At 42.1% G+C, this 27,529-nt stretch overlaps 2 protein-coding genes across 3 annotated transcripts; one reads left to right on the top strand and one right to left on the bottom strand.

The window, feature by feature from the left end:
- Window positions 1-659: 659 nt before the first annotated feature.
- LOC129154517 (uncharacterized) lies at window positions 660-27,111 on the bottom strand. Its single transcript, XM_054734239.2, has 6 exons — window positions 27,026-27,111; window positions 1,596-1,658; window positions 1,458-1,523; window positions 1,247-1,387; window positions 938-1,176; window positions 660-861 (listed from the first exon to the last, which is right to left on the bottom strand). The coding sequence occupies exons 2-6, from the start codon at window positions 1,634-1,636 to the stop codon at window positions 704-706; spliced, it is 645 nt and encodes a 214-aa protein (XP_054590214.2). The 5' UTR covers window positions 1,637-1,658; window positions 27,026-27,111; the 3' UTR covers window positions 660-703.
- LOC107395551 (uncharacterized) lies at window positions 18,977-27,381 on the top strand. 2 transcript variants are annotated; one of them, XM_015974942.3, is made up of 3 exons: window positions 18,977-19,253; window positions 26,062-26,153; window positions 27,083-27,381. In XM_015974942.3, the coding sequence occupies exons 1-3, from the start codon at window positions 19,193-19,195 to the stop codon at window positions 27,230-27,232; spliced, it is 303 nt and encodes a 100-aa protein (XP_015830428.3). In that variant the 5' UTR covers window positions 18,977-19,192; the 3' UTR covers window positions 27,233-27,381. The 2 variants fall into 2 exon arrangements, 1 of the variants encoding a protein (XP_015830428.3); XR_008559819.2 differs by lacking the exon at window positions 18,977-19,253 and adding an exon at window positions 25,579-25,895.
- The last annotated feature ends 148 nt before the right edge of the window (window positions 27,382-27,529 follow it).

The raw sequence follows: 27,529 nt of genomic DNA, 5'->3' as shown, positions 1-27,529 counted from the left end.
AAAAGGAGATGCCCACCATCATCTCAAAGCCGTGGTGCATCCAGAGGCCGTGGGGTCTAGAGGCCACGGTGCATCCAGAGGCCGAAGAAGTGTGAGACACTCAGCTGTGGACCTTGGAGATGAAGATCTCTCTCGAGTTCGGAATCTTTGTTCCGAGCGAATAGACTTTGAACGTGTAAGCATAACAAAATTACACTAAATTATCCTAAAAACTGTTGCTGTAGCATCTCTTTCCACTTTTGTAGCAACACATACAGAACCTGAACCCTCAGCAGGCTATTGACATCCTTACCATGGTGCTGGACAGAGACCCTGGTGTTCTCTTTGATGTACTTGCCCTCTCTGGTCCACCTGCCACAACACCTCCAACATCCAATCAACCTTCATGGAGTGTATGCTCCCACTGCAGAGATATGCCAACTGATTTGGAAAAGAAATGCTGCCAACAGCCTCCCCAGACATGTATTTCAACTGTACCACACATGGAGGAGTTTATTCTGCAAAATTCCCTGACCCCAATGGTAACTACACTGGTTTTATTCCAAGACGATTGTAAATAAATGTATATATTTGATATTTTACATAAGTTTGTTTTTAGATATTTTTGTTTGATGCTCTAATAAAGTGGTCTAAAGCATAACTTTTTGTATTTGTAAAAATACCATAAATTTTAAAACTCCTGCACAACAACAAAAAATTATGTCTACCTCCAACATTTTACATAAATTTTGAAATTATTAGTCCTTATTTCCCCAAAATATATCTTTATTTTCAAAAAAAAAAAACACAGGAAACAAAAATAAAGAAGGTTTTGGGTTTTCTCTTGCCTCCCCCAACACCTATGTCTGTGGCAAAGTTTACCTGTAAATAAAAAATAAACTCAATTAGCAATGGACTATTGTGTGGAAGATGTAAGGCAGATAATGTTTTATTTTACCATCACCGCAAGTCCTTAGGTGTTGTAGAAGTTCCTCTGTTGATGGTGCAGGAACTCCGGACAGCAAACCGTAACGCCTTGGATCCTCAGGCCTTAGCTTGTAGCGTCGAGGAAGACCTTTCTTGCTTGTCAAACGTTGGTCAGTTGCTTCTGGGATATTACAGTCATGAACTGTATCCTCTATGTTAATTTCTTGCAGAGTCTCAAGTTGTAATGTTTTTTGTAATGCTGCTCCAGTCCTGTGAACAAAAGCTTTTTATTAACTATGCGCTATTGCAGTTTTATAGAATGTTAAACAAAAGGAATTACCTTATGTGTATATAAGGTGTGTAGTCCTCATCACCGCTGTCATCAGTACCGCTGTCCATCTCGATGGTTTCGTCCTCCTCTGAAGACGAATCAACTTCTGGTTCTCTGTGTGGTGACCATGTGTCATCTGATGACTCCATCCTGAATAAACACAATATAAAGTTTTTAGTATGGAAAATTAGACACATTTTATGAACATCTGAATACTTACACAGAGATTTGAATATTGTTGAACTCTTCCTCGTCAATGTTTGCTTCAATTCCCAGACAAGATAACCTAAAAAAGTAATTATTGTTTACTTTTCCTGACAAATGTGACAGCCAAATACAGATACAACCTTGTACTTACATTTGTGAAGATTCTTCTTTTTTAGTTTCACCTTGTTCCATCACCTCCTCCAAATTATCATCCCTATGAAAATAAAATACAAGCACAAGAATATGATTAGAATCAATACATATTTTGTCATTTTGAAGGTAATAGAGCTCGTCTATTGGCCGTCATCATCACCCTCTCCTTATTTTTCTCCCTCTACTTATTACGCATTTCTCTGTATCCACTGAATTCCTTCTTTACAAATAATTTCCTGTCTCTCTCTTTACATTTTAAAAACACAATTGTGTTATTTTTTTCTCATAAACTTTGAAATAAAAATATAATTTTTTTGTTGTTGTGAAATGCCTCAAGAATTTTATCTTGAGAGGCGCTATATAAAATGTAGTTTTACTATTTATTTCTATACATTTTTTTATAGTCATTCATTATCCCATTTCTAGAATTGTTTCAAAATAATCCACCACTAACTGAGAGTCACGTGGGGTCCGGAGCTCTATAGGCTGAAGTTAAACTTATTTAAGCCTACTAGGGCTGGGCGATATGGCAAAAATAGAATATCACGGTTTTTCCAATATTTTATCACGATTTCGATTTCATCACGATTTTTTATCCATGAATAGCATAACTTCAATTGCGTATTAAAGAAGAGAAACATTGAATAAACAAACATTTATTCATATTAGGGATAATCAACACAGTGCTAACACACTTATATTTTAAACTCACACCAGAGATGATAAAAGCCCTGAGAGAAACAATTACAAAAATCAGTTTTTCTCGTTTTTCAAGTAACTTAGCATAAATTAAAATCGTAAACATATTTAAAGTGCAAACATGTCAATTGCAAACGTATTGTGCAAACATTAACTTGTTCAAAATACTATGTAGCTCCCAGTTGCTCATGTAGTGGATAGTTAAGCTCAAATACAGCTCTGATGTGCGGCTGGACCAGAGATCGCTTGTGGTAGCAAAAAACTGCGCATTCTGAATATTTTCTGCAACGCTCACTTTGCATTCAGCGTACATGCGTGGAATGGCGGTGTTCGAAAAATACCTGCGGCTGGAAAACTTGTAGCGCGGATCCAATGTTTTTATCATTTTCTTAAATCCCGCTCCTACTGTTCGCACGGGACACAAATCTTTAACCAAGTGGTACGTCACTGCATCTGTCACGCTGTTCCATCGTCTGCTGTCTCTGTCGTAAGGAGTGAGTTTTGTGAGTGTTTCTGTTAGCGTTTGCTGCCTGGAAGAAGCACTAGCCGCAGGCTTTTTAGCTTTAGCTGCCAGCTGGCTCTCATTGTATTGTTTGGGATGCCTTCTTTTCAAGTGATTAAACAAGTTTGTGGTGTTGCCATCACTTGCCTTGACGCTCTCCTTGCAAACTTTGCAAATGACATTTCGCTGCTCATTGTCATCTGGTGAAAAACCAAACCAGTTCCATATAATGCGCTTTCTACACTGACAAAATCCTCAGCTCTACTGACTCTCAGAAACTATTTTCAACTTTCAAATCTCTGCTCAACCCTCCATCTCCACCTCCTACCAACAATCTATCAGCTGACACCTTTGCATCATTCTTCACTGACAAAGAGGCAGCGATAAGAAAACAGTTTTCTCAACTGGCCACTCCTGAACATTCACTACCACAATCTCCTTCAAGCCCAACCATCTCAGACCGTACTGCTTCATTTTCCTCTTTTTCCCCTGTCACTGAGAACTGTGTGTCCAAGCTTCTCACGTGCAGCCGCCCTACTACATGCCCACTTGACCCTATTCCAACTAAGCTGCTCCAAGCTATTGCTCCTACAGTAGTCGCAGCAGTCACACATGTGAACAATGCTTCACTGACATCCGGTACATTTCCCACCTCTCTCAAGCATGCTCAGGTTAAACCGCTGCTAAAAAAAACCATCTCTTCCTCCAAATCATGTGGAGAACTACCGACCTATCTCTCTCCTCCCTTTTCTGTCCAAAATCATTGAAAGGGTGGCTTTCAAGCAATTACAGAATACCTCTCACAAAACTGTCTGCTTGACCCTTACCAATCTGGGTTCAAAAAGGGCCACTCCACTGAAACTGCTCTGTTAGCAGTGACTGAATCCTTAAAAGAAGCTAGAGCGACTGGCAAATCCTCAGCACTTATTCTGCTCGACTTATCGGCTGCATTTGACACTGTCAACCATGGCTTCCTTTTGTCCGCACTCTCTACCATGGGCATCACAGAGTAAGCACACGCCTGGTTTGAATCTTACCTCACAGGACGATCATTCAGCGTATCTTGGCTTGGACAGTCCTCTACCGTGCACCACCTTGCCACAGGAGTCCCCCAGGGCTCCGTACTGGGACCTCTTCTCTTTGCCATATACACCACCTCACTGGGTGAGATCATTCGATCACATGGCTTCTCCTACCACTGCTATGCAGACGACAACCAGCTCTATCTGTCATTTCCACCGGACGACCACACTATCTCAGCACGAATATCAAACTGTCTCTCTGACATCTCAAAATGGATGAAATCCCACCATCTCCAACTCAACCTCTCTAAAACTGAACTGCTTGTCACCCCAGCAAAACCATCCATACAGCACAATATCTCAATCCAGAATGACTTCCTATCTCTGGCTCCTTCAAAGGCAGTTCGAAATCTGGGTGTTGTGATTGATGAACACCTGGCCTTTAAAGATCATGTTGCCTCTGTTGCCTGTTCATGCCGCTTTGCGTTGTACAACACACGAAAGATCCGACCATACCTAACACAACATGCCACCCAGCTCCTGGTGCAATCTACTGTCATCTCCCGCCTCGACTACTGCAATGCTCTTCTAACTGGTCTTCCAGGCTGTACTGTGAAACCTCTTCAAATGGTCCAGAACGCAGCAGCGCGTCTGGTCTTCAATCAGCCTAAAAGAGCACTCGTCACCCCTCTGTTCATTGAGCTCCACTGGCTACCGCTAGCAGCACGCATTAAATTCAAATTGCTAACACTAGCATACAAAGTCTGAGACGGTACGGCTCCCATCTACCTGAATCCTCTTGCAAAGGCTTACGTCTCGGCCCGGCCGCTGCGGTCATCACAGGATCGTCGACTAGCAGTGCCTACACCACGCTCAGGACAATCCAGACTTTTCTCATGCATCGTTCCACAAATGTGGAATGACCTTCCTAACACTACCAGAACTGCGGCTTCCTTTTCTATTTTCAAGAAACTCCTGAAGACCCTGCTCTTCAGAGAGCATCTTCTTAACTAGCACCTTGCCTGCACCCGTCCCCCCTCTCTACTGTCCACTCCTTGTTCCCTCCTCTCCATGACTGATGTCATTTTGTTGTTGTTACTATTGTTGTTAGCCTCAAAGTCAAAATGTCGTTTATCACTTGTAAGTCGCTTTGGACAAAAGCGTCTGCTAAATACATAAACATAAACATAGGGATGGGTACCTTTGACAATTGAATCGATTCGGTACTAATTCCCGGTACCTACGAATCGATAACGGTACTTAACGGTACCAATTTTCGATACTTTTGAGTGTTTCATATTTTAATTCTCTTTTATAATTAAATATATATTTTTCTCAATATATAACAATATTTGATAAATATCACGATAAATAACATTCAACTGTTTGTATTTTAACATTGTCCTTGTAGTTTTATAAGCTGATAATTAAACTGAAGCAAACATCTTTACTGTGTATCTTCATTCCTTTGGCCGTCTTTGTTCATTTGATTTTTCCTACTGGGAAGTTAGAATTTCCGAGAAAGCGAACGCACCATTAACTGATAACGGTGGCAATGGAAGCTAACATATCAAGCAACGTTATCTTTAACAGTTTATTTAATTGCTGGAGCAGATTAAAACGATGATGCCTCACACTTAGATCGTTGTCGCTGGTTTCATCTTCACCCAATCACCCGTCGCATTTAGTAAAGTGAAGCCAAACTTTAGAGCACGTTAATGCTCATCTAGTCGGAAATTCGGAGTTCCGAGGAGAAAGCGAACGCACCATTAGCGAAACGGAAGCTAACATATCAAGGTAACGTTATTTTAAACATTTTATTTACCTACCGGAGCAGATTAAGATGCGGATGTCTCACTTAGATCGTTGTCTGTCGCTGGTTTCATCACCCAGTTACCCATCACATTTAGTGAAGTGGACCCAAGCGTTAGCGTGCGTTCTTCTTTCTACCCATGCTGCTCTGTTTACAACTCGCTCGCAGGGACCGACGACATAACGCTCTTGCGTATGTGCAGCTTTCTTGGCAAGTTCTCGTTATGAAGGATGGGTAACGAAACGAGGCACCGTTTGAAATGACGTGAATCGGTGCTCGGTCGGTACTATAGAAAAGGTGTTCCTCTTCGGAACGAAAACCTCGTTGTCGCTCCGAGCCGCGGCCAAAGCCATGATTGTTCACAGTTCACACACAGGTGAAAACAAGGGCACTAATATATTACTATGACTCACTCTGATTGGTTAAGGGTCAAACAAAGGCGTGTCATTCGACTGGGGTAAGTTCCCTTTTCATTCAGAGGCAGAAATTCAACAGCAGACATGAACATGAACGTGAACGGGATCGGCTTGGATTTTACTTTGTCGGATTTTAGTTCACACTTTAAAACTGAAGAAATCGTTTTATATAGTCAGAAATTAAATAGACTAAACATCTCCGACCCTTACCGTGCCCCTGGGATACTTTTTAAAAACGCCAGAAGCTGTCGGAGCGGACTTCTTACCGGACCTGGCCGGGGAACCCCTTGGGATTCCACCCGGAGGAGCTGGCTCAGGTGGCTGGGGAGAGGGAAGTCTGGGCCTCTCGACGCTACTGCCCCCCGCAACCCGACTCCGGATACGCGGATGAAAATGGATGGACAAATAACAGATTAACAGGTATGTAGTTTAAATAGAGTGCTGTACTGTTTGAATGTATAAACTGAACGCCAAGAGAAATAACTAGTTTGATTGTTTTCCGTGAATAAAATAAATATGTCAGGCAGGAGCGTCTCAGGATCTGTCTGAGATCTGTCTCGGTGAGACAGATAATAGCAATCCAAAGTGCTTTTTATGTGTGATCTGACAATTGATCAACCATTGCTTAAAAATTAAATACAGCTTAGCCGGTTAATTGCTGTGATCATAAAACACGTAAACGGCAGCACGCAGAAATCACGAGGCAACGTTTTACGTGATGTTTACATGTTGCTGTGAGTAATAAGACAGAAAAAGCCACGCAAAAATAAGTTTAGGAAGCCCACTAAGAATCGTAATAAAAGCATTTAAAATAAACACTATACACAGTTGAGGAAATGTTGGTTTAAGTACCTGATATGAAGTTGTCGCTGCATAAGAGAAAACCTTTACTCTCAGGGTCCCACAGCTTCATTTTAGCCCGGTCACTAGCACGTTTTATTACAATGATCCAACGTTTGCGGCGCTCCGGATCTTGGGGAATCCTGTAGATGGCTCATTCCTTATGTCGTCCGTGTCTGTTCTGCATCCTGGGGCACAACAGGAATCTACCATATTTCCTGTCTGACTGAGTTTTCTGACAATAACAAATAGTCCAGCTGTCGGCTTCTACCTGCCAATATGGCGCCGTTTCGATTTGAACTGTTGCATGCCGGGAAAAGTGACGTCAACTCCCGGAGCTCTATAGCTCAGATATGGTAAAATAAAAGCGTTATAGAGTATCTGAAGGGATTTAATATTTAAAACAAATCTCATTCTACTCATGAGTCCTATATTTTTTGATACTTTTAACTTTATATCATCTATATCAGGGGTGTCAAACATACAGCCCGCGGGCCAGATCCGGCCCGCAAACGGGTTAACTCTGGCCCGCGAGATGGTTGTGTAAACTTTATTTTCATACTTTACAATGTAGAGTGAAAATAAACTTCTTTGTGAGCAAGTTCTCTAATGAGTATAAATAAAACAAAGCTGCACTCAAGGCTCACACAAGAAATTGAATCACATCCTGAAGTTGGCTGCCACTCGGGATGTGACTTCTGATGGGCTAATGAAAGCTAAAAGATATTAAGTAAAATGAGTCAAATATACTTTAAGTGCTGCATGAAACTGATCTAGCCATGTGACCTGTAAGCTCTTTGAATCACTAAGGAATGTATTTTTATTGATTTTTTTTTTCTTCAAAATTTCAAGTACACTTCAGGTGTTGTACTTGTACTACTTGGATACACTGTCCTCAGGCTCCAGCCTTGTTTTATATTGATTGTATTAAAACAAAGAAAAAACAAAGAAAACAATCTGAAGTTGTTTTTAATTTACCGGTCCGGCACACTTGGGACTAGATTTCCCTCAATGTGGCCCCTGAGCTAAAATGAGTTTGACACCCCTGATCTATAGAGCTCCGGGAGTTGACGTCACTTCTCCCGGCATGCAACAGTTCAAATCGAAACGGCGCCATATTGGCATGCAGAAGCTCGCAGCTGGACTATTTGTTATAGTCAGAAAACTCAATCAAACAGGAAATATGGTAGATTCCTGTTGTGCCCCAGGATGCAGAATAGACACGGACGACAAAAGGAATGAGCCATCTACAGGATTCCCCAAGATCCGGAGCGCCGCAAACGTTGGATCATTGTAATAAAATGCACTAGTGACCGGATAAAATGAAATTGTGGGATCCTGAGAGTAAAGGTTTTCGCTTATGCAGCGACCGCTTCATATCAGGTACTTAAACCAATGTTTCCTCAACTGTGTATGGTATTTATTTTAAATGCTTTTGTTATGATTCTTAGTGGGCTTCCTAAACTTATTTTGGCGTGGCTTTTTCTGTCTTATTACTCATAGCAGCAAGTAAACATCACGTAAAACGTTGCCTCGTGAGTTCTGCGTGCTGCTGTTTCCGTGTTTTATGATGACAGCAATTAACCGGCTAAGCTGTATTTAATTTTTAAGCAATGGTTGATCAATTGTCAGATCACACATAAAAAGCACTTTGGATTGCTATTATCTGTCTCACCGAGACTACTTACGTGTAAATCTGTTATTTGTCCGTCCATCCATCCATTTTCATCCGCGTATCCGGAGTCGGGTTGCGGGGGCAGTAGCGTGACTTCCCTCTCCCCAGCCGCCGGAGCCAGCTCCTCCGGGTAAATCCCAAGGGGTTCCCCGGTCAGGTCCGGTGTTGTGCCGGTAAGAAGCTCGTTCCGACAGCTTCTGGCGTCGGAGCGGGCAGTAGAGTCGAGAGTCCCAGACCTTCTCCCCAGCTCCTCCGGCCGGGGGAATCCCAAGGGGTTCCCCGGTCAGGTCCGGTGTTGTGCCGGTAAGAAGTCCGCTCCGACAGCTTCTGGCGTTTTTAAAAAGTATCCCAGGGGCACGGTAAGGGTCGGAGATGTTTAGTCTATTTAATTTCTGACTATATAAAATGATTTCTTCTGTTTTAAAGTGTGAAGTAAACTCCGACGAAGTAAAATCCAAGCGGATCCCGTTCATGTTCATGGTTACATCCGTGTTTGTTTACCTTTTTTGCATGCCAAAATGGCGTCCACTAACTGAGAGTCACGTGGGGTCCGGAGCTCTATATGAGGCTTCCAACTCAGTTTTTCATCTATAGTAATTCCTAAAAATTTATGTGTGTACTTGTTCAATTACAATACCATTTATTTTTATAATAATTTCATTGTTAATTTTCCTGTTTCCAAATATAATGTACTTTGTTTTGGTCACATTCATAGAAAGTTTATTCCTATCAAACCATCCTTTTAACACTGCCAGTTCTTTTTCCAACTAAATCAACAAGCTTGTTTAGGTCGTCACCAGAACAATAAAGGCTGGTGTCATCTGCATACAACAAATAATTTACTTCATCTAGAACCGCACATACATCATTAATATACATTATGAATAATTTAGGTCCCAAAATAGACCCTTGTGGGACTCCATGAGTAATTAACTCCTTTCTTGAATCAACATTATTGATATGCACAACCTGGTCTCTTTCACTAAGGTAGCTTGCCACCCAAGCATAAGCTGTGCCACGAATACCATATCTATGTAGCTTCTGAAGAAGTGTATGATCTATGACGTCAAAGGCCTTACTTAGGTCAATGAAGACACCCAAGGTATATTTATTTTCTTCCACTGCAGTTGTGATATCTTCAGTTAAGGCCATTACTGCCATCAGAGTGGATCTGTTTGATCGAAAACCAAACTGTTGTTCGTTCAACAAATTGAATTTAACAAAATCATCAAGTCTAGTGACAAACAATTTTTCTAAAATTTTAGGAAATTGCGAGAGAAGCGAAATTGGTCTATAATTTATGAATAAGTGTTTACTTCCATTTTTATAAATAGGGATTACATTTGCTGTTTTCATTTTACTTGGAAAAACACCAGTACAGAATAACAGATTGCAGATATATGTAAGGGGTGTGACGATGTGATTGATAATTTCCTTTACTAACCTCATATCTAAATTACTGCAATCAGTTGAACTTTTGTTTTCAAATTTATTGAAAATATTTATTATTTCAATGTCTTCTACACCCCTTAAAAATAGCGAACTGGGGTTACAATTAGATATGGACTCAGTAATTTTTTTTTCATTTTTACTTATAGGTGCTTTGATAGCACCAGCTAATAATGGTCCATCCTCAACAAAATAACGATTGAAAGCATTGGCAATTTCCTTGATATCAGTTATTTCATGATCTTCTTTAATGAAATAGCTTGGGAGTGCATAAACTTTTTTCCCATTCCTAATTATACCATTTAATGTTTTCCACATTCCTCGTGTATTATTCTGGTGTTGTCCTAATAATTTTTTTTATTCATGCATATTATATTTATTAATTTATTTTTATATGTCTTATATCTGTCTTCAGCACTTTTAGTTCTTTGTTTAAAATATATTCTGTAAAGATGATTTTTTTTTTCTTACAAGCCTCAACTATGCCATATGTTATCCAGGGCTTTTTTATTTTAATTTTATTTTAAGTAATATATAGCTTCAATGGGCAGTGTTTATCATAGCGTTTGGTTACTTTGGATAAGAAGGCATCATATGCAAGTTTGGGGTCCTCAGTACAAAAAACTTCATCCCACGTCTGAGCAGAAAGATCTGCCTTGTAGTGCTGTGTTGAAAAAATCGATTTTCCAATTCTGAATCGATTCTTATATAAATTCATGAAGATCGATTCATACGTCCAAAGATCGATTTAACCATTTAACAGTGTCTGGCTCTTGTACAGCTAAAATATAAAAGAAGTTCAGAGGCGTGGGTGATGATAAAGGGTTAATATGGTGCAGCAACCTTCTCCCACCCACCGTCATGTGACTGAATTCACGCATGCGTGCTAGGTGTGAAGATATTTTTAAAAATGGCGTCGGATACTAGCAGCGACGTTAGCCATGCGCTCGGTTTGAAAACACCAAAAACTCTTAAAGCTGCGGTCTGGCAGCATTTTGGTTTCAGAACGGACAAAGAGAAAGGTCAGCTTGACAAAAGCAAAGTGATTTGCAAGGCATGCCAAATGGAGGTGAAATATTGCGGAAATACAACCAATCTCAACAATCACATTTTGCGACATCACCAAGATCTTGCGTGCAAGCCGTCCACTGGTCTGCAGCAGATGAAAATCAAGGAATCACTACAACTACCGGCTAATTCTACACGTTCTCACAAAATAACCGAGGCGATAGCGGGCTTTATTTGCAAGGATATGCGCCCATATTCTGTCGTTGAAAACGAGGGCTTCAAGCGGCTAATGAAAGTAGCGGAGCCACAATATGTTATGGTTTCGCGCAAACGTCTTTCCGAAGAAGTCATCCCAAACATGTACCAGTCGGTGAAAGAAAATGTGAAAAGTAAGCTTCAGTCAGCAGAGAGAGTGGGCATTACAACGGATACCTAGACATCTGTGGCTACGGAATCGTACATGAGTTTGACGACACACTACATTGACGAGGAGTGGAACCTCAACTCGTACGTATTACAGACCACAGAAGTTGAAACTGACCATCGTTCTGCCAGTCTAGCAGAAATGTTGACCGCAGCGATAGAGGAGTGGGGGCTGATGAGCAAAGATCCTGCTATGGTGACCGACAATGCAGCTAATATGATTCGTGCTGTTGAGATGATGGGGTTAACACACATTGGCTGTTTTGCACACATCATAAACCTCGCCTCACAAACCGGTCTCAAACTCCCAAATATTGCACGCCTGCTTGGGAGAGTGAGGCACATTGTAACGTTCTTCCATCGCAGCACAACAGCTAGCCGCATCTTGAAAGAAAAGCAGAAACTATTGCAGCTTAAACAACACAAGCTCACAATTGATGTTGTGACCAGATGGAATAGTGCACTGGAAATGCTGGAACGTTTTCTGAAGCAGCAGCCTGCTATCTCTGCTGCTCTGCTCTCACCTGAAGTCCGCAGAAATGAAAAAGATTTGTGCAGTCTGAAAGAGGAAGACATAACTGATGCTGAAGACGTGGTCAGAGCTCTGAAGCCAATGAAAAAAGCTACTGAAGTCATGTCAGAAGAAAAGTCACCAACTCTCTCAATGATCGCACCCCTGCGTGCTCTGTTGCTGAAGGAGATGACCAGCCTCCCAGAAGACTCCAAAGTTGTTAAGGATATGAAGAATGAGATCAAGAAAAACCTGAGCACAAGGTAGGCCTATTTTGTGCGTGTGAGAGAGAAAATAGGTTATATTGTGTATTTAATTAAACAATTTAAGAAAATATTATCTCCCTAATTGCATAGATTTAAATGTGTGACATTTATATTTCAGGTATGTGAACCAGACGGCCATGCTGCATGCCACCTCAGCTGTTGATCCACGCTTCAAAGCCCTGCCATTTCTGGGTGAGGAGGAGCGAGAGCACACCTTCTCCAGGCTCCAGGCTGAGGCAGTGGGTGGGATGGAGGAAGAAGCATCTAATGTAAGTAATAAGAAGCCTTGTGAAAAATAAAATCCAAGCAAATACTTTTATCATATTTTAAATCTCAGCCTGAGCAGGCAGGTATTCATAGATGATAGAATATACTCCGATTAATCACACAGTGGGGAAGTTAATTCGCTACAGCATCACGTATCCTTGGAGAAAACGAGAAATAATAAGATTACACTCAAATACACAAGGCAGTAAGCTATTGTAACCTTCAAAAAAATACACAACGCTAAGAACCAAGACTGAACACTTTTCCTGATATCCAAGTTGTTGTCTGACTTGATAGTTTAGATCAAAATGACAGATTTATGTTATGTTAAGTTATTCAGAGCCAAACCAAAGCCTATTGTTGCACAACGACACATAAGTATTTCTTCTCTCATGCAGCAAGATGAAGTTGATGAAATGGAGGAAGAGGAGGAAAACAACCCCCCTGCACCTAACCCCAAGCAATCCAGTGCTTTGGAGTCTCTCCTTGGGGAAGCCTACAGACCAAGAGAGGAGAGGGGACATGCAAAGAAAACTCTTGCAGAGGTGGCAGAAGAGGAGATCAAGAGGTACAGGGCGAGGAGACCTGCAGGACTGCAGGACAATCCTCTGGTCTGGTGGAGGGAGAATGAAAAAGAGTATCCTCTTTTGGCTCGCATGGCTAAGCGATATCTCTGTGTCCCTGGGACCAGTGTCGCATCTGAGAGGGTTTTTTCAACTGCAGGTGATATAATCACTGCAAAAAGAAGCTGTCTCACCCCTGGTCGTGTGAATCAGCTACTTTTCCTGCAGAAGAATCTTACCATTCCCAAGTGATGTTCATAAGAGGACAGTTTACACAGTCTGTATTTAGTCAAGTTTAATTTCCTGCTCAATTTTGTTTGTACATTAATATGGAATGCCTTTCAGTTTTCACTTTTCACAAGTTTACATTTTTGTACTTTAACGGCATTTGAATGTTTCTAGATACTTGAAGTGTTTAAGTTTTTGCACAAGACTGTGAAACTGTTGTTTAAGGTTCTGTACCTTTTAATTTCTATTTGCACAAAGTAAAACGAAAGCCGTTAATTTTAAGCTTTCTGCTTCTGTTTACATTTGCACTGGCAAATAATATCTTTTTTTATATGGTTAAACTTATCTGAATAAAAATGGCATTTGCTTTCAACAGCAATAGCTTTTGGCTGAATTCCTAACATCTGAATTTAATGATGTCCTAGAAAACACTGGAAACACTTGACAGTCTTGGAGAGGAACTGGTCCTTACAACTGTTTTTAATGGCCAATATTTCATTAATTTATCATTGAATGTCAATATTATCAATAAACTGCACAACTATGCAGTCATGGAATTATGGTAACTGCAAAAATGTTTTTAAATTGATGACATGAATTGAATCGATATCGGATCGGAATCGATCGGATTAGATAGCGATAATCGATTTTAAATCTCAAGAATCGGAATCGAATCGATTCTGGTAATTTGAATCGATACCCAGCACTACTGCCTTGTATGCAGCCAGGGCTTCGGGTGTTCTATGTCGAACCAATTTCTGTGTAATTGTTTCAGGATTTTGAGCATAATGTACTATTTGATGAAAAACACTAAATACCGGTAGATGGTCACTTATATCATTAACTAGTAATCCCGCTGTAATTTGTCTGGATATCTCATTAGTGAATACATTGTCGATCAAAGTGGCAGTTGTGGTTGTAATTCGAGTAGGTTTAAGGATAAGTGGGAGAAGGTTATTACTGTACATTGTTGTAATAAAATTAGATATTTGTAAGTTATCATGAGGGTTGAGAAGGTCAATGTTAAAGTCACCACATACAATATGAACCTTGTTTAAATTTACAAACAAGCTACTGACTTCCTGATTAAAAGTATTTAGACAGGATCCAGGTGTTCTATACAAAGAACTAACACAGGGTATCTGCAGGTTTAAGGGAGCCAAATTTAAGACTTTTTAAGACCTTTTTTAATGCCACTTTGACCAAATTTAAGCTCGTTGTCGTCTTCCTCCGCTTATCCGGGTCCGGGTCATGGGGGCAGCATACCAACTAGGGAGCTCCAGACCGTGCTCTCCCCGGCCACCTCCACCAGCTCCTCCGGCAGGACCCCAAGGCGTTCCCGGACCAGGTTGGAGATGTAACCTCTCCAATGTGTCCTGGGTCGACCCGGGGGCCTCCTGCCGGCAGGACATGCCCGAAACACCTCCCCAGGGAGGCGTCCAGGAGGCATCCTGACCAGATGCCCAAACCACCTCAACTGACTCCTTTCGATCCAGATCCAAATTTAAGCTATTTTTAAAATTAAATTTAAGCTATGATTTCCAGCTAATGCCTGGAACTGGTGCTAACCACGTCGCGAACGTGGGATTAACCATACATTTACCATTAAACTTGCACTTCTCCATGGCGCAAGCTCCCACTAGCTTAACCAGCTAAAGCCGGGCATACACTGTGCGACTTTTTCACTTTTTTGAGACGATTTTCCAGTCATACGAGAATCCACGACATCGGGGCGAGTTTTACGCTGAGCGGTTGTGTAGTGTACAGGGGGTTACGAGAGGCGATTAACACCACGTGACCAGCTGCCGATCAGCAGTCGTGAGGTCGCACGGACTTCTGGCGTGTTTAATATTTCGCTTGTCCCTCGTGAGGGTATCGCACTGTTGAAGCGGCGCTGCGAGCAGCTGCGACCCAAAAAGTATCAGAACCGCTCACGGCGCATGCGCAATCCTGCATCAACGCCGCTCGCTATTTCCCTAATAACACGCTGTTTGTTTTTGTTTCTACACGTTTTTTTTACGCACAAAGAATGTCAAGAAAGTGTGTTTGTTGTGTTCATGTCAAATTAAACTGATCACAAAACACAGATTTACTTTCTTTATTTCATTTTCCTCATCCAACCCCCATAAATCCCTGTGTGTCCTCCTGCAGCACTCCCGAAGGACAACAGGCAAAACAAGACAAAAAAGTCTGACGTGTTGAGTAAAAACTGCTATTTTTAGCATATTTTTAGGGCTGACGTGTTGCTACCAGAAGTACAGTGTGAGCAGTCAGATCGCAACCGAGAACTTGGTCGTACAGTGTGAGCACATGACTCGTGAGATCTGCTCTGCGAGGAAGTCGTACAGTTTGAGCTGAAGCTGAACGCTGCGAGTGAAAAAGTCGCACAGTGTACGCCCGGCTTAATGTGCTCATCTAAAAATAGTCCCCTTTCACAACCAACTGAATGTGTACGGTTCCACTTGCGCCAACATCAAACACAAAAAATGCTGAAGGCTAACTAGAAATTCACGAAAATGTCATAGAAATAAAATAATCAAGTTTATTGGGTCTTTGGTAATTTAAGACCTTTGGAAAAAGTATTTAAGGATTATTTGTCATTTTTAAGGATTTTCAAGGCCTTAAATTTGGAAAAGTAAATTTAAGACTTTTTAAGGACCCGCGGATACCCTGTAACAATGATGGGTTTAGTTCCTTCAATAGCAATTTCAACACTGATACACTCCATAACCCCATCAATAATAATTGCCTTTTTGTCAGATGACTTACACTTCAGGTTTATATCCACATACAGTGCAACCCCACCGCCCTTTTTGTTGTTCCTATTTAAAGTAAATAATTCATATCCCTCGATTTTCACGTAGGAACCCTTTTCATTGTCCAACCACGTATCTGAGACAGCAATAACAGAAAAATTTGGTAAGTGACTCAGATACTCTTTAACCTTATCATAGTTTTTATGCAAACTTCTACAACTGAAATGAATGACAGAGAAGACTCCCACCATATTTATCTCTTTAAACTCCTCATCACTATAGTATTTACAATCATTCCATGGCTCTTTATTAAAATTACCATCAAAATCTAAATCCCTTCCAAAATCATTCATTTTGTGGTGCAAAGAGTCATAAACATTTTGAAGTTTTTTACCATGGAGTAAATAAGCGTCCTCCTAATAGTCAGAATCGGTAAGTAGTTCGTCCTCATTTCAAATGTTTGGAAATTACCAACCAAGTCCCAGTCATTAATCTCGAGATTTTTCTGTAATTATTAGCGTCATTTAAATTGCTCAAGATCTTTAAGAACTCTTACCATAACTACTTTAGCTTGTTCGGGTGTGGTCCCCTTCAGTTGGATGTAAACCTTGCAATTCCTCGTCCAGTTCATCTTTATCTTGTTGTTCTTCCTCAGGTTGCGGGCTTCATGTGCAATTTTGGCTGTTTTCTGCATAAGATGCTCATTCAAGTACACCTCAGAACCCTTCAACTTCTTCCCTTGCCTCATCAGTTCCATTTTACATTTCCTGTTTACAAGCTTCAAAACAATGGCAGGTTTGGACTTATCTTTCCTCGGAAGAGTATAGCAGGCAGCAATATTCCCAGCATCCAGATGTATATTCTTCCCAGCCAAGAAACGCACCACTTGCCCTTCCAACGACTGTGTCCTCTGGATCGGCATCTTCGTCAATATTTCTCCCTCCTGCTGCGGCTCTTGCGTATGAGCGAGGTTTAACACTCATCCTGGTAATTATCACGTCCTCCATTCGTGTATACTGCTCCAGGTTATCAATCCTTTTTTCAAGTTCCTCAATGATCTTGTCCCGTTCAATTATGGTCTTCTTTAGTAGCTTTACTTCCTCAAAAAGTTCTGTGAGCTTAAGCAGCTGTTGCGTTACCTTAGCCAGCTCCTCAGACATGCTGTTTATTGACTTACGGATGTCCTCCATATCGTATTCCGTATGCAATACTCTCTTGGGTGGCATCTTTTGTCTTTCAGTGTTGTATTGTTTAATTTTGTTTCCTAACTCCTCTGTGAGAAAAAAAAGTTCCCCTTGAAGAGACAGAAAGGAGACAGAAAAGCAACACTCTCACAGGGTGCCGCCATCTTGGATTTCTACTCGTTACTACTACTACTACTACTAGTAGATATATATATCGTATATCAGAATTCAGCAAAAAGATATCGAGTTTTGGTCCATATCGCCCAGCCCTAGAATGAAACTAAAAGTACCAGTAATAATTTTTAGATCATTTTACTTATTTCCACTAATATCAACATCCATTGAAAAATAAATCCAAACTTTTTGATAATTAGTCTTTTTTCCCTCTTAATTTTAAAAACTAACAAAAACAAAATGGTGGGTTAGCAAAACTGATAACTAATCTCTTACAGCTGATGTTTAAGGGAGAGAAAACAAAATCAGTGACTTTGATCTCTGTTAAAAGTTAGTTTAAACTTAAAGTTCTGACTTTTTTCTCTTAGACGTCACAGAATAAATAATCAAGGCTTTAATTAGATTATTTCAACTGTTTTAAAGGGTTTGGCTATGAAACAACACAAGCACCGTGTCGGTGTTAAGAGTCGTATTATTGGGCTTTTGTAGCAGCAGCCTGTCTGATTACTAAGGAACCTGAGCAGCTTTAACCTTCAGTCTTTATTGTAACAGCAGCTCATCTCCTATTGGACCAGGATCACTCCGTCATTTCTTTTTAGTTTGAAGGTTCGTGAGCGGTGCGAGCTCCGGACCTGCGTCTTATTGACTTATACAAGATTTAAAGACGAAATCGGAGACAGTCAAAAATGTCGGACGGTATCTCAATTAGCAGGACCCGAGAAAAATAATGTAGATTCAGGACTGTCCCACGGAAAGCAGGAACCTTAGCCACCCTAACGGCAGCATAGCAGCCAATCAGGAAGGCTCAGAGCCTCAGAGCAGAGTCTGGAAAGGTGAGCAGGATCAAACCATTTTTGAGACGGAGGAAATTTGCTGTACTATTGTTTTTAAAACATAATATTTTGACCTACTGTATGCTTTTTATATCTTACTAATGTGTTAAAAACCACCACAAACAGTAAAAATAAATAGATGATTAAATGTCAAACTTTAGCAGTGCTTCAGCCCCCCCAAAAACAGGCTAGAAACGCCCATGCCTGGAATCAGTGGACAGACACATGAAATCATTGTCAACTTTACTGGTGAAGCAAGGAATTAGAAAGAAAAAGCTCCTTTAGATTCACATCAATTTAGTATTTGCTGACATTTTACCAGAGTTTTCTGTTTGTGACTAATCCAGCACGGAAAACCCTACGGCATTTTACTTTTATATCATAATAGTAATATAATATTTAGTAGAGTGGACCAACCTAACACATCAACACATGTTGGTGTTGGCTAAGCTCAAACTAGCCATAAGCTTATCAGTCCTGTCCAACGTAACTATTTCTTTGAACTGAGGCTGTTCAGGAAGCAGCTTTTATCCAGATACATTTAAAAAGAGCTAAAAATGTCTCTACATCTTGAACAAATGCTGCTGCTGTAGTGGTAGAGCTGTGGCGCTACGTGAAAGAATGTTCCTTCAGTGTTTTTGTCTGATTCTGATGCAAGAGACAGGTCCGGGATCAGGTTCTGCATAAACATGATGGTGGATAATGGGGAAGGGGGGTGTCCACTCCTACCAGCTGCAGCTAAACTGAACCGAGACCTCTCCTAACTATGTCCCACCCACACGTCCCACATGCAGGGTTGTGAGGTTTCCATTACAAAATGGGCTCAACCACCCAGAAAGGAAAGACTGGGATGAGGAAAGTGGTTCTGCTGGCCTTCTGTGAGCTCTGAGATTATAATCTAAAGGGAAAGCATATCTTTTTCTTCCTTCTTGGTGAGAATCTGGACACTAGGGTTCTGTCCTCATCATGTCTGTGCCTTCCAGCTCAGCCGTCCTCCTCCTCTTTCTAGTTGGCCTCACTACAGCAGGTAAGACAGCTGGGTGTGGTGTGCAGTGGGGTCAGAGGTCAGCTGGTTATCGGCTCACCAGAACCCTGGTGCTGAACTGGTCTGACTGGATTTTTGTTCATAGATGTGCAGAAATGAGGATGAACTATAATAATACATGCATGACTGTCTTCTGGCTTTGTCCAGCACATCTGTTTCTAATAAGTCTACAGCTCTGCCTCCGCTTAGCTTTATGCGTAGAAACCACCTCCATCATCTCTGCTTCTAGCCTCTGTTCTCAGCTCAGTTTCCTACAAGTCTGTAGGATTACGGTTAAATTCCCACAGAAACTCCCTATAGCTTTGCATTCTTTCATGGTCAGACCTGGAGAAACAGCCAATCACTCTGACTCCAAACAGCAAAGACAGCTGGCTAAGAGACACACATACAGTTACAGACAGATGAACACTCACTTAAATGTAAAGCTTTAGCACCTTTAATTAGGTGAGAAGTTGACTGAAATAATGAAAACTGCTGTTAAACCGTTCTTATTTACTGAAATGGCTTTTCTTGCTGATAACATGTATAAATGAGTGTCTAATAGTGCTGTAGACATGTGTAGTCCTTATTTTGGCAGTTTAGTGCATCTCATTTAAAACAGAAAAATCAGCTGTCATGGTTTCTCCATCTTCAGATTATACCTCAGGTCTACACCGATTTTGAATCAGCCACAGATAATGGCTAAGATGCGCCGAGTGATGTTGTCTGTCCCGTATTACGTGGCTGCACTGGCCTCCAGCCGAGTCTCCTTCAGGTGCTTTTTAAACACACATAGTTCACAGCAGCACAGAGAGCCAAACAATGGTTAGTACGGAGGTGGAGGGCTGATGGTTTAGGTGTGAAAGTGAGGTTTTTGTTTAGTCGGTTTATATCACATTATTTTCATTGTGTTCTTATCGAGTTGATTATCTGGAATTTGGTTTATAAACCTCTTACAGCCTTCTTCTATTGTTGAATAGCTGCATGTACGTGCGTGTGTGTGTGGGATGGGATAGTCTGGCTCAGTGTCTTCATCATCTCCTGACAGCTCATAAGGAAAGACACTTTTGCCTTCTCACTGTTTGGTGACACAGGCTGATAACACACACACACAACACACACACACACGGTTACACATTTATCACAAACATCAGAAACTGAGTTTCAGCTGGAAACATCACGATCCTAGATTAGAAAACAAACGGAGTTGTCACTCCCACTTCGTTGGGTATTGTAGCTGCAGCTAACCATAGCTCCTAACGTGCTAAATATGTCTAAAACTAGCTGTTAAATGCTGCATTTGGTTCAACGGCTTTGATTTATTTGAAGTATTGTGGTTGTAATGGTTTCTCATAACCAGTGACCTACATTCCTTAATGTTCCCAAAGCATCACTTGCTTAAGGATCCCTCTTCTTTGGTTTTGGCCGACGAAAAGCATCCATGAGAAGAGAAGTCAAAGTCAAGTCAAAGTCAGTTTAATTGTCACTTCTGCCACATGTACAGGACATACAGAGAAATGAAATTACGTTACTCTCAAACTCTCGCTAGATAGAAAATAAACATTTAGTATAAAAACAGTAACCAAGTTCAGAGAGACTGTGGGGGAAAAGAGAGGAGAGTTGGGAGAGCTGGGAGGGAGTTTAGCTTCCTAACTGCCTGATGGATAAAGCTGTCCTTCAGTCTGTTGGTCCTGGCCTTGAGACTCCGCAGTCTCCTCCCTGACGGCAGCAGCTCGAAGAGGCTTTGCATTGGGTGAGTGGGATCAGCCGCAATGCGAAGGGCCTTTTTTGTGAGGCGGGCGCTGTAAATGTCTGGTAGTGACGGGAGAGAGACCCCGATGACCTTCTCTGCTGCTCTCACTATACGTTGGAGGGTTTTAATGCATGAAACATTGCAGGCTCCGAACCACACAGTGATGCCGCACGACAGGATGCTCTCGATGGTGCCTCTGTAGAAAGTGTACATGATGGGGGCTGGTGCTCTTGCTCTTCTTAGTTTGCGGAGGAAGAAGAGACGCTGCTGTGATTTCCTCGCCAATGCTATGGTGTTGTTCGTCCAGGAGAGATCCTCTGTAATGTGCACACCCAGGAACTTGGTGCTGCTCACTCTCTCCACAGACACACCGTTGATGGTCAGCGGAGCATGCTGAGTGTGTGCTCTCCTGAAGTCCACAACAATCTCCTTGGTCTTCACCACATTTAGAGAGAGGTTGTTGTCAGCACACCATGTGGTAAGGCGGCTCACCTCGGTCCTGTAGTCGGTCTCATCCCCGTTGTTTATGAGACCCACCACTGTTGTGTCATCCGCAAACTTGATGAAGAGGTTAGAGCTGTGTAATGGTGTACAGTCGTGGGTCAGCAGAGTGAAGAGGAGGGGACTCAGCACACATCCCTGGGGGGCCCCCGTGTTTGAAATGATGGTGCTGGATATGTTTCTACCAACCCGTACTGCTTGTGGTCTTCCAGTGAGGAAGTCCAACAGCCAGTTACACAGTGAGGTGTTAAGACCCAGCTGGACCAGTTTTTGAGAAAGCTGTTGGGGGATGGTGGTGTTGAATGCTGAACTAAAGTCTATGAACAGCATCCGGACATATGAGTCTTTTTTTGTCCAGATGTGTGAGTGCTGAGTGGAGTGCAGTGGAGATGGCGTCATCAGTCGAGCGGTTGGGCCGGTATGCAAACTGGAAGGGGTCCAGGCAGGGGGGCAGAACAGACTTGATGTGTTGCATGACTAACCGTTCGAAGCACTTCATAAGGATGGGAGTAAGTGCAACAGGACGGTAGTCATTAAAGCAGGAGGGAGATGATGTTTTTGGGACCGGAATAATTGATGTGGCTTTAAAGCACGTGGGGACGACAGCCTGGATAAGTGACGTGTTGAAGATGTCTGTGAAGACATCAGTTAGTTCCACTGCACAGTCTCCCAGTGCCCGGCCAGGAATATTATCAGGACCCGGAGCTTTACGTGCATTGATCCTGCTAAGGGATCTCCTTACGCTGTCTGGGGACAGAGTCATCACCTGGTCACCAGGAGGCGGTGGAATCTTCTGTGCTGTGGTTCCGTTTTGCACTTCAAAGCGAGCAAAAAAGGTGTTCAGCTCGTTCAGCAGGGGGATGGAGCTATCACAGGTCCGTGGAGGGGGCTTGTAATCTGTGATGGTCTGAATGCCCCGCCACAAGCTTCGTATGTCTCTGCTGTCTTTGAAGTGTTGGGATATTTTCCAAGAGTACTGTCTCTTAGCCTCTCTGATACCACGGGAAAGGTTGGCCCTAGCTGTCCTCAGTCTCATCTCGTCTCCTTTCCTGAACGCAATATCCTGCTCCTTCAGCAGCCTGTGGACCTCTCCTGTCATCCATGGTTTTTGATTTGCACGGACAGTTATGGTTTTAGTTATTGTTACATCCTCAATGCATTTCTTGATGTAGGCTGTAACAGTCTCTGCATACTCCTGGAGATCAGTGGAGTTATTGTAGGTGGCAGCCTGCTTAAACATGTTCCAGTCCGTGGAGCTAAAACAGTCCTGTAAAGCCTCCGAAGACCCTTCTGGCCACACTTGTATTTGCTTACAAACCGGTTTGGTGACTTTAACGAGTGGTCTGTAAGCAGGCATTAGCATGACAGTAATGTGGTCTGAGGCACCAAGGTGGGGGAGGGGGAAAGCTTTGTAAGCTCCTCTCTGGGTGGTGTAAACACAGTCCAACGTGTTATTTCCTCTTGTTGGAAAGTCAATGTGTTGCTGTATTTTTGGAAACATGCACTTTAGGTCTGCATGTTTGAAATCCCCAGCCAAGATGAGAAAGGCATCAGGATGGGCTGTCTGCTGCTCACTGATGCGCTGGTACAGTTCATTCAGTGCCACACTCCTGTTGTTGTCATTGGAGGAGGGAGGGATGTACACAGAACACAGTAGTATGGCTGAGTATTCCCTCGGTAGATAGAATGGCCGACACTTAATAACCATAAGCTCGAGTGCAGGCGAGCAGTGTTTGCAGACCGCGACAGCATTGTGACACCAGGCGTCATTGATGTAAACACAGAGTCCACCCCCGCGGGCCTTACCTCCCCCGACAATATCTCGGTCAGCACGGAAGCAGGTTAGCTGGTCGAGCTGAATGTCACGGTCCGGGACACCGTCACTGAGCCATGTTTCCATCAATATAAAAACACAACAGTCTTTTACATTCCTCTGAGATGAACGTAGTAATCGAATGTCGTCCAGTTTATTTCCTAGCGAGCGTACGTTGGCCAGGACGATGGAGGGGATAGCGGGTTTATGTGGGCTAGCTACTAGCCTAGCTCGGATGCCGCCGCGCTTTCCTCTCTTCTGCTTTCTCTCACGTCGCTTGAGGCGCCTCCATTGTGGGCGAGGAGCAGGAGTGGCAGTCGGTGATTTAATAGTCCTCCGGAGCAAACCCAGATTTCTCAGCTCTACGGCGTCCACAGAGTTTAACTTAAAAACATTGTTCCTGCCGATGTCGAGCAAAGATGTTCGGTCGTATACACACTTGCAGACAGATAGGCGTGACATGGACACACCGAAAAAAAAAAAAATTAAAAAAAAAAATTAAAAAAAGAGGAAAAGGAAAAAAAAAAGTTTGGGAGAGAGAAGCCGCTGCGTGTGCACGCGCCGCCAGTGTGTGACACAGCAGGCAGGCAGATGAAAAGCCAGATTAACTCCTTTTATCCGTAGAGCTCAGTAACACGCTGGCAAGCATCATCTATCAGACCTGCAGACCACGAGTCTCAGTAGCAGAATTAAAATTCGACTTGTTTAAAGGTTTTTTGATTATCAATAGAAGTTTAGCCTGTCATCAAGGTGTTAGAAAATGGAAACAGGCTTCGTCACATGCGTGGCGTCTTCAAACAGACACATAGTTAGAATCAGAACTGTGAGGCGGAAATGCATAAAGCATCTGGCCTGAAGTGAGTTTACACCAAGAGCCATTTCACACTTCTTGTTTTAGGCTTTACACCAGCAGACTCCTGCTGTTTGCACGTCAGACTTTCAGACTAAACTACGGTTAAAAACTTTCTTCAGGCTGGAAACAAAAGAATAACTTTAAATGTTTACTCATATATTTAACATCTATTGTTTTTTGACTGATTAAAATAAAAAGACAATAAAACGTCTACTAATAACGACTAATCTGCACGATTCATGTCAGCACTCCTTAAGGGTCCATTTCATCAGGGAACAGGTGTTTTCATGCAGCAGATATGGAAACGGGACAGGAAAAAAGTCTTGTTCATGTCGCATGATGGAAAAATACTGGTTTATTTTATCTGTTCTGAGTCTTCAGCCACTGAAAAGTACTCATAGTACATTTTACTTAGAAAATGTGAAGTTTCAACTCTTCTCTGGGGGCTGTTTAACGCTGCGCTATGTAGTATTTTTGTTAAAACTGTTCTTTTCATCTCCTGACCATAGGATTAATTCTGGTACATTTAGCCGTGATTGCATGTAGAGGTAGCACGTTGTGGCCGGTACCACCCGGTGTGACTGTGCTCCATGACACATGCGCGTTCACGAGGAGGCCTTGTTCTCCTTCTGTTGGCTGCTAGAGAAGCTCTGCTAGCGACTGGAAACGTACATTTTAAGATAAATCCTGCCATAAATATCCATATACTAACTGGCCTGTATTTAGCACCTTCCAGGGTTCTACAACCCCCCAAGGTGCTTTACAACACAATCAGTCATTCACCTCCACACACATTGGTTGTGGTGAACAACACTGCAGCCACAGCGGCCTCGGACACACCGAGAGGTGAGACTGCTGAACACAGGCACCACCGGTCCCTCCGACCACCAACAGCAGCAGGCAAAGTGGGGAAAGTACCTTGCTCAAGGACACGTCTGAGACAGACAGGACTCCAACCTGCAAACCCTCGGTTAAGAGGCGGGCCACAGTCTCCTGTATATAAATAATTGAATCGAATCCTACAGGAATCCATTCCTTGTTTTCCAGATCTGTCCCAGACCGCTCCTCCTCGTGGTTCTGGCAGGGTTTGGGCACTCCTACGTGGCACTAAAGCCGGATAATTCCAGCCTGAACCTCTGCATTTGTGAGGCAGCATGTTCTCCTGGTTCTGTCCAGAGTCGTGCAACACAGGCGGCCTGCACTGCTGCACATCATGCCTGGTACTACGCTCCGGGGCTTTGAATATTTTGAGAACCATCGTTTGAGAAGAGGTTGAAATCTAACCTGGATGGTCTTCCTGACAATTAGGACAGAGTGTTCTATGCCAACGGAGCAATGATGCGACAGCTGTGGGGGGTGTGGCTAAAGAGCGGCTGGGACACAAAAACATTCAGAACTTTGCGTTTTCAGTCCAACATAAACTACATCCTGAGAAAGGAATGCAGCGGGACATTCAGGAGGAGCTTGGAAAAGTCTGTATTAAAGCTGTTGGGACAATGATTAGGACCATATGGACATTCTGGACATGGAGCTGTTTCAACATCTGAGGCCGTTTGCCAAGAAACAAAATCTGAACCTGATCCAGGATCAGAGTGGAGTCAGACGAAAGTTAAACTAGGACTTCTGGAGGAGTCAGAACCAGAACCGCTGACACTGGTTAGAAGAGGATGCAGACGGTTTGGTGTTAAGAACGGTTTTCTGAATTATCGCACGATCCTTCACACGGTCAGTTTTTGTGAAAAAAAAAAAAAACACAAGAATATTTTTATTTATTCAACATCAATGTGAAACAAACACGATGCATGTTTTGTATTTTGTTTTCATGAAACATTTTAATCTGGATGTGTTTCCTCTCAGACCCCCCATAAGAAACCTTATGTTCTGTTTTCAGGGTTGGAATTGGACCGACAACCTCGAGCGGTGCATCCGAGTGCCTGTCAGGAGCACATAAACCTTCACAGACGTTTGGACGCTGTAGAGAAGGTGGAGCATTGAATGTGAAATAAAATGAACAACTAAATGGGACCACTTTTGGTTTCAAACATCAAAGTTAATTTAAATATTTAGAATTTAATCTAAAACTAAAATGCTTAAACAAAGAACTAAAATCTGATTAGAAAGGCATTTACTGTTCAATGATCAGGTGCAATAACATTTATATGTGCTATTTGTGCTAACGCAATATGCTAAAATTCTTCTTACAATAGTGACCAGCACAGAACCCAACGAATGCTGCTACTCTGTGTGTATATTTGCACATATTACTGTAGATTTGACATTTATACATCTGTATTATTATTTTTCTGTATTCTTTTACATTTTGCACCAAAGGGAGTGGCACTCCAATTTTGCTGTACCCTTTACAACCACAATAAAGGCTATTCTATTTATAGATTAGCTGGGGGGGGGGGGATACGGGCTGGGTGGCCTTTTATTAACCATGTCAAGGGTCATTTAAGCACAAGCTGGCTCAAGAAAGTGATTAAAACTATGAACAAGTTGTAAAGTATGGCTTAAATGACTGACTTCAGGATTGGTCCCAATACACCAGTGGTTTGAAATCAGGGTGATTGGACTTTTTGTTCACTGCTGTTATGTAACTTTGTTCCTTTAAAAGGATTTTAAAAAATAATAAAAACTTGCAACGTCTCCTTTTAATTATTAGATCTCAACACAAATGAATAATTAAAATGACAAACAAGAGAATTTGGATTTTTTTTCTGTACGACACAGACACCTTACTCCCATCGGACAAATATTTCCCCTAACCCAGTCTTAGTGGCAGTTTGTGTTGTTTCACTTAAATGATGGTGTTATTCATGGGTGAATATTCTATTATTCATATTACAACTTACTGTAAATTAGGAATACGCCCACCAAACAACCAGTCTGCCCTTTTCTGTCGTCTGCAGAAAGTGGAGGACACAGTCGAGAAATTGGACGTTCAGCTGGCTGCTCTTGTGGACGCTATTGAGACATCGGAGTGGCGCCCTCTGTTGGACACCACAGGACAGACTAACGTGGACATCCTAGAGGATCCAGAGCAGAGAGAACAGTCTTGAGATACTCATAACAATACTCACTTTTATTGAAACTTTGAAACTAAATTTGGGTTGTGTTGCAAGATGAGATGAAAGCGCAACTTCACTTTATCCAGTCATTATTGTGCTTAAATGGCTTGTAGTCTGATATTAAATGTCATTAAAGCAAATATTTCAGTGAAAAGTGAATACTTTAAAAATGGGCAAGTGTATGTATGTTTCGGAGGACATTCCTGAAGAGGTTCTGGCAACAGGAAATGAAATAAGAATAAATTATAAATTATTTCAGACATACAACACTTCAGGGTAAATATCAAC

The sequence above is a fragment of the Nothobranchius furzeri genome, unplaced genomic scaffold (assembly GCF_043380555.1).
Source record: "Nothobranchius furzeri strain GRZ-AD unplaced genomic scaffold, NfurGRZ-RIMD1 Scf020, whole genome shotgun sequence".
Lineage (NCBI taxonomy): Eukaryota > Metazoa > Chordata > Actinopteri > Cyprinodontiformes > Nothobranchiidae > Nothobranchius > Nothobranchius furzeri.
The sequence above is the reverse complement of the archived record's forward strand: the minus strand, read 5'-3'. Positions and strand labels throughout refer to the sequence as shown.